This window comes from Oncorhynchus mykiss, chromosome 7 (genome assembly GCF_057628025.1).
Source record: "Oncorhynchus mykiss isolate SJ-2025 chromosome 7, ASM5762802v1, whole genome shotgun sequence".
NCBI lineage: Eukaryota > Metazoa > Chordata > Actinopteri > Salmoniformes > Salmonidae > Oncorhynchus > Oncorhynchus mykiss.
Genome location: NC_143028.1, coordinates 61,431,076 through 61,445,991, shown reverse-complemented (window position 1 = coordinate 61,445,991; position 14,916 = coordinate 61,431,076). Strand labels below are relative to the sequence as shown.

The 14,916-nt window shown below is 44.2% G+C and overlaps 1 protein-coding gene across 1 annotated transcript; it reads right to left on the bottom strand.

Moving 5' to 3' along the window:
- Positions 1-1,351: 1,351 nt before the first annotated feature.
- On the bottom strand, positions 1,352-6,010 carry LOC110528303 (kelch repeat and BTB domain-containing protein 12). The gene is made up of 6 exons (XM_021610257.3): positions 5,791-6,010; positions 4,184-5,363; positions 3,469-3,739; positions 2,961-3,111; positions 2,528-2,725; positions 1,352-2,086 (listed from the first exon to the last, which is right to left on the bottom strand). Exons 2-6 carry the CDS (start codon positions 5,260-5,262, stop codon positions 1,917-1,919), a joined length of 1,869 nt encoding a protein of 622 aa, XP_021465932.1. The 5' UTR covers positions 5,263-5,363; positions 5,791-6,010; the 3' UTR covers positions 1,352-1,916.
- Positions 6,011-14,916: the final 8,906 nt, after the last annotated feature.

Sequence of the window (14,916 nt, the reverse complement as noted above, 5' to 3'; positions counted from 1 at the left end):
GTACCGCAATCTTTAAGTCATACCACGGATTCTCAATTGGATTAAGGTCTGGGCTTTGACTAGGCCATTCCAAGACATTTAAATGTTTCCCCTTAAATCACTCGAGTGTTGCTTTAGCAGTATGTTTAGGGTCATTGTCCTGTTGGAAGGTGAACCTCTGTCCCTGTCTCAAATCTCTGGAAGACTGAAACAGGTTTCCCTCAAGAATTTCCCTGTATTTAGTGCCATCCATCATTCCTTCAATTCTGACCAGTTTCCCAGTCCCTGCCAATGAAAAACATCCCCACACCATGATGCTGCCACCACCATGCTTCACTGTGGGGATGGTGTTCTCTGGCTGATGAGAGGTGTTGAGTTTGTGCCAGACATAGCGTTTTCCTTGATGGACAAAAAGCTACATTTTAGTCTCATCTGACCAGAGTAGCTTCTTCCATATGTTTGGGGAGTCTCCCACATGCCTTTTGGCAAACACCAAACCGTGTTTGCTTTTTTTTTTCTTTAAGCAATGGCTTTTTTCTGGCCACTTCCGTAAAGCCCAGCTCTGTGGAGTGTACGGCTTAAAGTGGTCCTATGGACAGATACGGCAATCTCCGCTGTAGAGCTTTGCAGCTCCTTCGGGGTTATCTTTGGTCTCTTTGTTGCCTCTCTGATTAATGCCATCCTTGCCTGGTCCATGAGTTTTGGTGGGCGGCCCCCTCTTGGCAGGTTTGTTGTGGTGCCATATTCTTTACATTTTTTAATAATGGATTTAATGTTGCTCTGTGGGATGTTCAAAGGTTCATATTTTTATTTTCATATTTTCATATTTTCAGTTATATACCTGTACATCCTAATTAAGACACTCCCCCTCTCCATCCTTAGTTTATGTCCAAGAGAAAGAAGGTAACCAGATACCAACCCTGATTACTCCTTTAAGGGGAACTGACCTCAACCCTCACCTCCTAATCCACAACCCCTCCTTCACCTAATCCACAGATATCCATCTGTCTTCCCTATATCAACATATCGCTCTCCTCTCCTCCATCAAACACATTCCAAAGCCTTCTGGGTTGCTACAGATGATTTATATTCAAGACTTCGTCTCTATCATTTATTTAATATCTCAATGTTCAAAGTTTAGCCAATTCCAACAATAGCAAAGGGGGTGAATACATATGCACCCACCACTAGTCAGTTTTAATTAAACATTTTTTTTTAAGTTTTAAAGTTTTAATTAAGTAATTTTTTTCCATTTCACTTCACCTATTCAGACTATTTTGTGCATGTCCATTACATGATATCAAAATAAAATTCAATTTAAATTACAGGTTGTAATGCAACAAATTAGGAAAAACGCTAAGGGGGTGAATACTTTTGCAAGGCATTGTATGTAAGCTTTATTTGAATGACAAAAATAGAATCTTGAACACAGATGTAAAGAGCAAAAAGCAGTGAATGATTGATTTAAAATCACTAGATTGTGAAGGACCTGTCTATGGTTTACTTTCCAAAATTCTAGAGATCGCCAGAGGCATTTTACAACGAGATACAAAATCACAACAATTATATTTACAAGCTGTGCCATAAAACCCACTAAGGTATGATATTCATTGAAGATAGATACAATGTCTACTTCTAAATGTGCAAATCAGTAGTTCATATACAGTTCAAGACAAGTGCAGAGTTGGATTTTGTGCAGTGCCCCACTCAGGTCAGGGCTTCAAACACTAACTGTAATGTCACGAGAGATCAAATGCGTCTCAATAAACCAACAAGCATCACCAGGATCAGCCAGCACTACTGCATTTTCACTCCTGGCCCACAGCAGCGGAAAGGTTTTGCTCAATATTATCAGCTCTCAGTTTTCAGAAAAAATCGTTATTGCCCAAGCTGCTCTTAGATAAGAACGGGTCCTTAGACCTTAGGGTGGGTGGGTGTCACTGAGTTACTAGGTCTGCCGGGGGAGACATGAGCTCCCGGGGATTGAGGCTTGCCACCAAGCAGACGTCGTAGGCATCATGCATCAGAACATGGCGGGCCACCACGGTCCAGCGGTTCTCCCATGGGTCTAGTTCCAGGATGTCCTTGATTATGTCCTCATGACAATCTGAGGGACACAGGGATTGGCATAGGCCAGGAATATCATTTTTGTCACTATTAGAATCAGGCATTTTAAAGAGTGGTGTGGCAATCAAATTAAACAGCATTCAGCTACAGTCAACTTGTTTAGGTCTTAAAAGGACAGGTAATCGTTTACTCAAACAAGTCCCACGTGATGTCACAGTTTTACGAACAGTGGAAAGTAAAAAAAGGCACTTGCTAAAGGTGCACGGGAATAATGCGATAACTTCAAAGAAAAGAGAAACCTGCACACCGCTCTTGCTAGTATCACTTAATTTTATTGAAGCTTACGTGTTGGCCTTCAAAGCTTTGGCGAAGGCCAAGAGGCTGACACGTAAGCTTCAGTAAAATTAAGTGATACTAGTAAGGGCAGTGTGTGGGTTTCTCATTTTTTATGAACAGTGGAAAGGAAAGTGGGTTTAGTTACCGGCTCCCTTGTTGTATCCGCACACATATAGCTTGCCCCCCACCACTCCGGCGTTGGAGGCATTGCTGCGTAGGGATAGCTGCGGAGAGGGCATAGTGGGCCCATCTCTCCAGAAGTCTCCATCGGGGTTGTAGATCTCCACAGCATCAAGGCAACGACGGGACTGCCCACGATCTACCCCATCACAACCGATGCCCCCTGTTAGAACACAACTGGGTTGTTTTTGTGTACTGAGACATTCACTTCTTGTGTTGTCAGGTACTACTTTCAAAAACTATTAAACTGATCTGTCCAAACATACTATTTATGTTGAGGGGAGTTGAGGTGTTTCTCTAGGAGAAGTGACCATCATCGCCATGACCATCATGAAACTAATGAAATCAATGTGCTAATAAACAAACAGCCTATGTGTTGTTTATCTTTTAAATCTCACCCATCACGTAGATTTCCCCATTGAGCGCCACAGCACTACAGCGGTACTTAGAGTGCTTCATGGGACCCAGCTCTGTCCACTTGTTTGTCTCAGGGTCATACTCCAACAGACGGTTGCTCAAGCGGTCTGGCTCGTCATCCACCCGCCAGGACTGCCATGGGGAGTGACAGGACAGGACAGGTGCAGAGTTTAGAGAAGGAGGAGGGGATAGAGAGCAGGCTCACAGTCACACACTGACACAGATAGTGTGTCTCTCTGCTCTCAAGGCCTCACAGCCTCAAGCATAGTGTGTACATGAGTGAGAGTGAGGGACTCCAAAAATACATGGATGTTGTGAGACTGAATTAAACAAATGTGAAATGCCCCTTGGCCTACCTTCCCGCACATAGCACACACGCAGACACAGATGCACACACACACAAACACACAAACAAAAACATAATACAGAGTAGCATTGACTGACTATTCATCTTACTGTATATCAAACCCCTTCTCTTTAGTCCATTACCTGTGGAGTTCGACCCCCGAGCACGTAGAGACGGTCCTTCAGACGCACCACGCTATGATAGGCCAGTGGCATGGGTAGCGGGGCGGCACTACGCCAGGGCCCACCCTGCAGGGACCAGCGTTCCACACAGTTGGTGATGAGGTACTGGTTCTTCAGCTTCATCTGGCCTCCCAGCAGGTAAATAGTATCACCCAGCGCCCCCAGTGCATATGAGTCTCGGTATTCAGCTGAGCTCAGGTGCTCCCAGGTCCCCTGGGCCTCCACCCTGTACCTGAGGAGGACAACACAGACAAGTCAGGGACAGGGGTTTTAGTCAGACTCTAGCATGCTAAAATAAACACAGGGGTGCTGACCATCATTATCACCTGACCACACATTCTACCTGTCTACATGTAGCAGTCTAAAGTGTCCCCACTTGCACCAGAGAATGTCTAGCTTTCACGTGGCACAGACTGGTAAGAAGCTTCAGGAGGGCTGTCACGTGTGCTAGCAAGGCAGAAGCCCTGGGTTCAAGCCTCGTGTGAGCCGAATCAGGAGGAAGTGGTACTCCCTAAGCAAGCATAGTGACGTTGTTTACATACACACACTACCTGGCCACAGCACGTTAACAGTATGCCACTGACTGTCACTCTCATCACTGACCAATGGGTTTATTACTGCTGATGATTTCATTCAAACACACAAAGCTCATGATACCGTTCTTCCAGATTCCTACCTGAATAGCTCCACATTCCTGTTTGTTTGCCTGGCCATTTTCCTCACCCCTGCCTCCCCAGCCACCACAATCTCATTGCCCTCGGTGACGACCCCGGCACACACGACTCCCAGAACATCTCCGTAGCGCGGGGATGTGATGTAGTAGGTCCGGCCCGTGGAGGGGGCATAGCAGAAGCTGCGTTCTGAATAATTTCCATACCGCGATCGGATCCCTCCGCCCTCGTTGCCGATGCAGAGTAGCAGATCTGTGGTCTCCATTCCATATCGGAGCTTCAGTTTCCTGGGAGCAACTGAAGGGTGCATCCCAGTGGCCTCCAGAGCCTCCTCCATCATCTCCAGACACTCTGCATCTGCCAGAAGGGACATATTCCTCTTCATGGCCTCCTTCAGGTAGTCAGGGGCCACCAGGGGGAGGCGCACCTTCCTCAAGAGCTCAGCCAGGTGTCTACTCCGCCCGTACTCCACCCCGTCTCCTAGAGTGTCCTGTCTGACCCAGTGCAGCACCACATCCAGGATGGTCTCCTCGCGTGACACGTTGAGGTCGTCGGAGCTCAGCAGCGCCCCCAGCTTATGGGCCTCTAGTTCTAGAATCTCCTCGCTCATACACACCTGAACGAAGTGCGTCCGTAGGTATCTCTGGGCATGGTCGGCCAGCTCCTCGGCTCCAAGGTCGCGGGCATAGTAGTACACCCCGAGGCAGTTGGAAGCGTCCATGTTCTCCCTCATGTGGCTCTGGCAGCGGTTGAATACCTCGTCCATCTGTAGAAGGAAGGCGGCAACGGACACCCCCTGTACATTGGCGTTGTTGAGTGGGAGCTCAGAACAGTACATGTAGTTCAACAATAGACCCAGGCTATCGGCTGGGGTGTCACGCAGAAATACTTCCCTAGTACTGCACTCCCGCAGGCCACAGGTGAACATGACCCGGAAGTAAGGGCTGAAGGCTGAGAGGACCACGCGATGGCAGGGGAAGCTGATGTCCTCAGCCACCAGCACCACATCTGTCAGCTTCTCTGTCTCCCTCATCTTCCTCAGCTGGTCCAGAAGACCCAGACTATGTTTAGCTCTCAGATCCATTTGGATCTAATGTCTATTCAACAGTAATAACTTAACTTAGAAAATAATTACGAAAAATGTAAATAGATTTAAATAAATATCAAAACAAGGAGGTTCTTTATCTGAAAATATAGAAAGAAAGAAACACAAGTTCAATGTTAATGATCAAGACCCCAGTACATTGTTTACATTTATGTTGAGTAGAGTTTTGTAATCTAAGTCATTTTGTGAATATTTGATAGTTAAAAAGACATTCCTTATCTTCAAATTTGTAGTTCTGACCTCGTCAATATAAATCAGTAAGTGTGACATTTCTTACTGGAATTCCAATTTCCCCTATTGACACATACACCACAGCATAACAGTACCACAACTAAAGCACGTTCATGCCCTGCTTGCCTCTGTGAAACCAGGGATCCATGTTAAACACTAATCAGTATCATCTCCCACTATGCATTATGTTACTAAAGTCTTACGTTCTTTAGTCTTATTAGAGATTATTTTGCCCTTTGATCACACAGTAGTCAAGCCTATTTCATCCTGTCCTACCGGTCCGTGGGAATACTCTTATTCCAGTAGACCATCAGGTTCCTCAGTCAGCCAGGCTGCAGGCGTTGTTGTTAATGTAGCTGAATGCACCAGGAAGAGTGGTCAGAGAGACAGGGGGCCAAGCTATCCTCTCTGAAACCCAGCACTGTTTACCTTCCCCTTCTCTCGCTTCCCTGCCTGAATGCCCTGTCCTTCTGAGCTGAGCAACACACCTTAAAATAGACTATGATATGGCCAATGGAACGGCAACTGGGTCAGAGAGGCAGCAGGCATATATGGGCGAGGGGCACATTTTGTTTTTACATGGAATAATGTCAGGAGACTCACATATGATAATGTTGTGTCATGTTGAGCAATGGTCTATTAGAATTTCACAAGTAAAATATAACCCGATTGCTATTCTTTGCTATCGCTATATTTTTTTTGGGGGGGGGGTGTAGGCTTATGATCACATGTAGGCTTATGTATCTGTGGACTGGCACATGGAACCAGCTTCTGGGTTGGATTCTTCACGTCACTCTCTTAAAGCAACTACAGTCATTTTGAATGATAATAGTCACAATATTCATAATAATCATAATAATAATCTTGCGATGATGCAGCTGATACTTTGTTCATACCACTCAACAGATTGATGATAAAATTTTAACCTGAGGCGGTGTGAACCATAGAATTAGGAATTAGTAATTGCATAGTATCTCTATGGTGTGTACATCCTGAACAGAGAATCAGAGAATGGACTAATCTGACACAGCCTCCCCTGACTGAGCGTCTAAAAAAGTCCTTCAGGTAAGGCACAGAAGATGAGTGTGTGTCTGTGTGTATGTGTGTGCCCACGCACTAGTCTAAGGTGTGTGAATATGTGTGTGAGTTTCTGATTTATTGCAAATAGATGTGGTCCTGTGGCTCATGCTCATTGCTGCCTGTTGGCTGGAAGCATATACTGTACGGTAGATGAACCATATAGTGTACTGTAGATGAACCATATACTGTACTGTAGATTAACCATATACTGTACTGTAGATTAACCATATACTGTACGGTAGATGAAATATATACTGTACGGTAGATGAACCATATAGTGTACTGTAGATTAACCATATACTGTACTGTAGATTAACCATATACTGTACGGTAGATGAAATATATACTGTACTGTAGATTAACTACTGTACTGTAGATGAACCTGTCTTCCTATAAAAATACTTTAAAGCACTACTATATATATTTTTGACATCTTTTACTTTTACTCCACTACATTCCTAAAGAAAATAATGTACTTTTTACTCCATACACTTTACTGACACCCAAAGTTACATTTCGCATGCTTAGCAGGACAGGAAAATGGTCCAATTCACGCACTTATCAAGATAACATCCCTGGTCCTCCCTACTGCCTCTGATCGGACAGACTCACTAAACACAAATGTTTCCTTTGTAAATTATGTCTCTACTAGCTGCCCTGGTACACTGTCTGGGACTATGGCATGCCAGACCTCATCTCTGGCATCAGTGAGGGTATCATGCACTTGCCACAAGGTACAGTAAGACCACAACCCCATGGGTAAACCACAAAAACACTATTATACTAAAAAACAACATGCCTTTCAATGGTCGTCATCTTAATGACACACACTTCATGTGGACGGCTACAAAACAGAACATTTCATATATATTATTCAAGTTATAAAAGAATGAGAGGAAAATTAATAGTTGAATGTTTTTTGAACAGCGCTGGTATGGCATATGTATTGCTGGCCTCCTGCATAGGTCTACTTCTTCTTTGGAATGTCCAGACATATTTCCATAGTCAAGTGGACAGAAATATGTACCAGTAGTTTGGGAATGGTTGATAAAGACTAAGATTAACACTCTCAGTCAGCCCAATTCTTTATGTGTATGCAATGTACATACACAGGTGTCGTTATGTTGTGTGCAGGTGCAGGTGCGTTTGCAGTGCTCAGTGTCATGGTTGGAAGTGTGACAGAGAGGTTGGCTCCAGACAAAAACTTCCAACAAATCAAGTCACATTTTATTAGTCAGATGCGCCGAATGCAACAGTGAAATGCTTACTTACGAGCCCCTAACTAACAATGCAGTTTTAAAAAATACAGATAAGAAATTAAAGTAACAAATAATTAAAGAGCAGCGGTAAAATAACAACAGCGAGGCTTTATACAGGGGTACCGGTACAGAGTCAATGTGGAGACTATATACAGGGGGTACCGGTACAGAGTCAATGTGGAGGCTATATACAGGGGGTACCGGTACAGAGTCAATGTGGAGGCTATATACAGGGGGGTACCGGTACAGAGTCAATGTGGAGGCTATATACCGGGGTACCGGTACAGAGTCAATGTGGAGGCTATATACAGGGGTACCGGTACAGAGTCAATGTGGAGGCTATATACAGGGGGGTACCGGTACAGAGTCAACGTGGAGGCTATATACAGGTGGTACCGGTACAGAGTCAATGTGGAGGCTATATACAGGGGGTACCGGTACAGAGTCAATGTGGAGGCTATATACAGGTGGTACCGGTACAGAGTCAATGTGGAGGCTGTATACAGGTGGTACCGGTACAGAGTCAATGTGGAGGCTATATACAGGTGGTACCGGTACAGAGTCAATGTGGATGCTGTATACAGGTGGTACCGGTACAGAGTCAATGTGGAGGCTATATACAGGTGGTACCGGTACAGAGTCAATGTGGAGGCTATATACAGGGGGGTACCGGTACAGAGTCAATGTGGAGGCTATATACCGGGGTACCGGTACAGAGTCAATGTGGAGGCTATATACAGGGGTGTACCGGTACAGAGTCAATGTGGAGGCTATATACCGGGGTACCGGTACAGAGTCAATGTGGAGGCTATATACAGGGGTACCGGTACAGAGTCAATGTGGAGGCTATATACAGGGGGGTACCGGTACAGAGTCAACGTGGAGGCTATATACAGGTGGTACCGGTACAGAGTCAATGTGGAGGCTATATACAGGGTACAGAGTCAATGTGGAGGCTATATACAGGTGGTACCGGTACAGAGTCAATGTGGAGGCTGTATACAGGTGGTACCGGTACAGAGTCAATGTGGAGGCTATATACAGGTGGTACCGGTACAGAGTCAATGTGGAGGCTATATACAGGTGGTACCGGTACAGAGTCAATGTGGAGGCTATATACAGGTGGTACCGGTACAGAGTCAATGTGGAGGCTGTATACAGGTGGTACCGGTACAGAGTCAATGTGGAGGCTATATACAGGGTACAGAGTCAATGTGGAGGCTATATACAGGTGGTACCGGTACAGAGTCAATGTGGAGGCTGTATACAGGTGGTACCGGTACAGAGTCAATGTGGAGGCTATATACAGGTGGTACCGGTACAGAGTCAATGTGGAGGCTATATACAGGTGGTACCGGTACAGAGTCAATGTGGAGGCTATATACAGGTGGTACCGGTACAGAGTCAATGTGGAGGCTATGTACAGGGGGTACCGGTTTTTGATTTTATTTTATTTTACCTTTATTTAACTAGGCAAGTCAGTTAAGAACAAATTCTTATTTTCAATGACGGCCTAGGAACAGTGGGTTAACTGCCTGTTCAGGGGCAGAACGACAGATTTGTACCTTGTCAGCTGGGGGGTTTGAACTTGCAACCTTCCGGTTACTAGTCCAACACTCTAACCACTAGGCTACCCTGCCGCCCAATGTGCGGGGGCACCTGTTGGTTGAGGTAATATGTACAGGTAATATGAGGTAATATGTACAGGGTGCAGGTCGCTGTTGCTAACACTCTCCTAGGAGGACTCATCCAGGTCACAAACAGAACAGTTCAGACGCTAATAGAAAATGCAATACAATACAACACAAGACAATATTCTACACTACGCTTCAATACAATACAATACAACATAAGAGCTATGACACATAATCAGACAATCATGGATAATTTATCCTTACTATGACAGACAATAAGTATACACTATGTTGTGTTTGAATTTTCATGCTTCCACTTTTAGGTGGCACTGGGGGTGGTGAAGTTTGTGTTTGTGGGTATCTACCTGTCGGAACCCCTGGTGCGAGCCTACACAAAAGCAGCTGCTGCCCATGCTGTGGTTGTGTGATCGCACAGCTCTTTGGGGTGTCAATCACATGCTTCAGTGGACCACTGTCACTAGTTTATGTGAGTACCGTGCGTGTGTGTTTACATCATGTGTGTGTGTTTGTATCATGTGTGTGTGTTTGCATCGTGTATGTGTGTTTGTGTTTGTGTGTGTGTGAGTGACACTAATTCAACTGACACTTTAAGTCAACCTCTGAACTACACCCTGACCCTGCTCTAATATCAGTGTGACCCTTGTCCTTAGACCCTGGTGGAGGTGTGCTCCAAGCTGCCTTAAACCCATCTCCCCACTCTGTTGGTCAGTGGTGTATCCATGGTGTTTCTAATCGCAAGCAAGGAAATCAACTTTTGCAATCAGTGCCCAACTGCCCATGCCCATTACAGTGGAAGTCATCACAGTCAGTTTCTATGATACTCTTGTCCCTTGTCGTACAGTCTATTCTTGATCTACATCCCCTGTTGTTCTGTCAGTCTCTTCTTTATGTTTTTTTTCTACAAAACTATCTTGACTGGTCGTATGAACATTTGAACTTTGAATATTTGACAATGATTATTTGTTTGGGTATATAATGGTAAAATAATTTCTGTCCAGTCTAGTTCATGTTGACGAGTCTTGGCTGCTGCATATGAAAACAGACATGTAGCAGAACGGCCCTAGTCTAAAACAGAAGAGATAAGTCAACTATATGACTCTTCCAATGTAGTGTATTAGTATCATACACAGCAGACACAGTGGATTCATAACTAATTTTTACATTTTTTTATGTTTTAACCTTTATTTAACTAGGCAAGTCAGTTAAGAACAAATTCTTATTTAAAATGACGGCCTACCCCGGCCAACACTGGGCCAATTGTTCGCTGCCCTATGGGATACAGCCTGGAATCAAACCAGGGACTGTAGTGAGGCCTCTAGCACTGAACAGCAGTGCCTTAAACCGCTGCGCCACTCGGGAACATTTCTGACTTCTGATTGACCCCGACCAATGTCCACTAAATGATTGACGTGATGTTTTCCTCTCAAAATTCCCACCAGACCAGTTAAATTGAGAAGATTGTGACTAAGTCGTATTGAAAAGGGTGTGTTTTTATTTTGATAAAGATTGTGGCAGCGACGGTGATATTGTCCTACACCTACCAAACTCAGTAGTGGGGGATATTCCCAGAGGTTAAGTATTTAGAGTGAAAGAGACAGTGTTTGCACTCAACAGTATGTGTGTGTGTGTGTGTGTGTGTGTGGGGGGGGGGGGGTCATAAAGTGTGTGTGTGGGAGTGAAACAAGTAATAATCATTAATAGCTTGTTTGATCTTTCAAATTGTACTTCTCCTTCTGTTGACCTCTACTCTTGCTGGTATCTGTTGATTCTTATTACTGACCCCTGCTGGGTCATGATTGAGATGTTTCTACAACTTGACTAGAGTCCACCTGTGGTAAATTAAATTGATTGGACATGATTTGGAAAGGCACACACCTGTCTATATAAGGTCCCACAGTTGACAGTTCATGTTAGAGCAAAAACCAAGCCATGATGTCAAAGGAATTGTCCGTAGAGCTCCGAGACAGGATAGTGTCGAGGCACAGATCTGGGGAATGGTACCAAAACGTTTCTGCAGAATTGGAGAGAGCACCGAGGCCTCCATCATTCTTAAATGGAAGAAGTTTGGATGCACCAACTTCCTAGAGCTGGCTGCCCGGCCAAACTGAACAATCGGGGGAGAAGGGAGATGACCAAGAACACAATGGTCACTCTGACAGAGCTCTAGAGTTCCTCTGTGGAGATGGGGAGAACCTTCTAGAAAGACAAACATCTTTGCAGCACTCCACCAATCAGGCCTTTATGGTAGAGTGGCCAGACGGAAGCCATACCTCAGTAAAAGGCACATGACAGCCCGCTTGGAGTTTGTCAAAAGACACCTAAAGACTCTCAGACCACGAGAAACAAGATTCTCTGGTCTGATGAAACCAAGATTGAAATCTTTGGACTGAATAAAAAATAAAATAAATATTTCACCTTTATTTAACCAGGTAAGCTAGTTGAGAACAAGTTCTCATTTATAACTGCGACCTGGCCAAGATAAAGCAAAGCAGTGCAACACAAACAACAACACAGTGTTACACATGGAATAAACAAGTGTACAGTCAATAACTGTCACGCCTTGACCTTAGAGATCCCTGTTTATTCTCTATATTTTGGTTAGGTCAGGGTGTGACTAGGGTGGGTACTCTAGTTTTTGTATATCTATGTTTTCTTTTTCTTTGTTAACCTAGTATGGTTCCCAATCAGAGGCAGCTGTCTATCGTTGTCTCTGATTGGGGATCATACTTAGGCAGCCCTTTTTCCCACATTCAGTTGTGGGATCTTGTCTTTGTTTGGTTGCATGTATTTTTGCACGACGATCGTTGTATTGTTTATTGTTTTTTTTGCTGGTTCACATTTTAATAAAATATGATGAACTCAAATCACGCTGCGCCTTGGTCTACCCTTAACGACAAACGTTACAATAACACAATAGAAAAAAATAAAGTCTATATACAGTGTGTGCAAATGGAGTGAGGAGGTAAGGCAATAAATAGGCCATAGTAGCGAAGTAATTACAGTTTAGCAAATTAACACTGGAGTGATAGATGATGGTGTGCAAAAGAGCATAAAACTGGACGACCAGTTAGATATACCTGCTGGAGCACGTGCTACGGGTGGGTGTTGTTATCGTGACCAGTGAGGTAAGATAAGGCCGAGCTTTACCTAGCATAGACTTATAGATGACCTGGAACCAGTGAGTCTGGCGACGAATATGTAGCAAGGGCCAGCCGACTAGAGCATATAGGTCGCAGTGGTGGGTGGTATAAGGGGCTTTGGTGACAAAACAGATGGCACTGTGATTGACTGCATCCAGTTTGCTGAGTAGAGTATTGGAAGTTATTTTGTAAATGATGTCGCCGAAGTCAAGGATTGGTAGGATAGTTAGTTTTACGAGGGTATATTTGCCGGCGTGAGGGAAGGAGGCTTTGTTGCTAAATAGATTCTAGATTTAATTTTGGATTGGAAATGTTTAATATGAGTCTGGAAGGAGAGTTTATAGTCTAGCCAGACACCTAGGAATTTGTAGTTGTCCACATATTCTAAGTCAGAATCGTCCAGAGTAGTGATGCTAGTCGGGCGGGCGGGTGCGGGCAGCGAACGGTTGAAAAGCATGCATTTGGTTTTACTAGCGTTAAAGAGCAGTTGGAGGCCACGGAAGGAGTGTTGTGTGTCATTGAATCTCGTTTGGAGGTTAGTAGGGTTGCCAGTCCAAGGTCGGTGTCGAGGGTCGCCGTTCCAAGGAGGACACTAAAGCGGACAAAGACTATGGTGGAGTGGGGTCCACGTCCTGCGCCAGAGCCGCCACCGCGGACAAATGCGCGCGGGGGGGGGGGGGGGGGGGGGGTTGGGTACTGTCACGTTCTGACCATAGTTCTTTTGCATTTTCTTTGTTTTATTGTTGGTCAGGACGTGAGCTGAGTGGGCATTCTGTTGTATGTCTAGTTTTCCCATTTCTATGTTTGGCCTGATATGGTTCTCAATCAGAGGCAGGTGTTAGTCTTTGTCTCTGATTGGGAACCATATTTAGGTAGCCTGTTTTGTGTTGGGTTTTGTGGGTGGTTGTCTTCTGTCTTCGTGTGTCTGCACTACACAGAACTGTTTCGTTTTTTCACATTTGTTGTTTTGTATTTTGTAGTGTTCACGTGTATCGTCTTTATTAAACATGATGAACACTAACCACGCTGCGCTTTGGTCCTCTTCTTCGTCCACAGAAGAAAGCCGTTACACACTGGGAGACAAATTCACCTTTCAGCAGGACAATAACCTAAAACACAAGGTCAAATATACACTGGAGTTGCTTACCAAGATGGCATTGAATTTTCCTGTGGCCTAGTTACAGTTTTGACTTAAATCAACTTGAAAATCTGGAGGACAGACAGTGTCACCCTAGTGACAGAGTCGGAACTGCAAGACAGGGACACCACCACTCTGGGCTCCACAGTGAGGATACCATGAGCCGGGACCTGGATAAGTTCTCCCAGGGCTCGCTGGGCAAGAGGACTTTTGACATCCATTCCATCATCCTAGACCTATCCACGGCTAACTTCATCAACACCGGGGCTATCAAGACCATGAGAAATGTGAGTGGGTGATGATGAGGAGAGGGAAATTATGAGATCGGGGAGATGGCCTTGAATTGAAGAGACAAAAATCAGGAATGTACCTCCAATAAAAAGCATAAGGGGAGAAAATGATTAGGATGACAATGGTTTGGTAGGTTGAGATAACAGGATCAGTGGGTCCCCCACAGGATGGTTGAGCTTACGTAGGCTATGGCGATTAGGATGAGGTTGTAAGTAACATGAACATTTCCCAGGACATAGATATCTGATATTGGCAGAAAGCTTAAATTCTAACTGAACTGTCCAATTTACAGTAACTATTACAGTGAAAGAATAGCATGCTATTGTTTGAGTGCGTAGTTATGAACTTGAAAAGTTATTAATAAACCAATTAGGCACATTTGAGCATTCTTGATACAACATTTTGAACAGATGTAATGGTTCATTGGATCAGTCTAAAACTTCACACATGCACTGCTGCCATCTAGTGCCCAAAATATAAATTGTGCCTGGGCTGGAATAATACATTATGGCATTTCTCTTGCATTTCAAAGATGGTACTTTTTTTTTTAAACATGTTTTTTTCTTTGTATTGTCTTTTACCAGATCTAATGTGTTATATTCTCCTACATTAATTTCACATTTCCACAAACTTCCATGTTTCCTTTCAAATGGTATCAAGAATATGCATATCCTTGCTTCAGGTCCTGAGCTACAGTTAGATTTGGGTATGTCATTTTAGGTGAAAATTTAAAAAAAGGTTCCGATCCTTAAGAGGTTTTAAAAGCAGAGTGCTTATCCTCCAGTCCAGTTTTGACAGATATTTTACAACTTTGGTGAGATTGATGTTACTGTCTACAT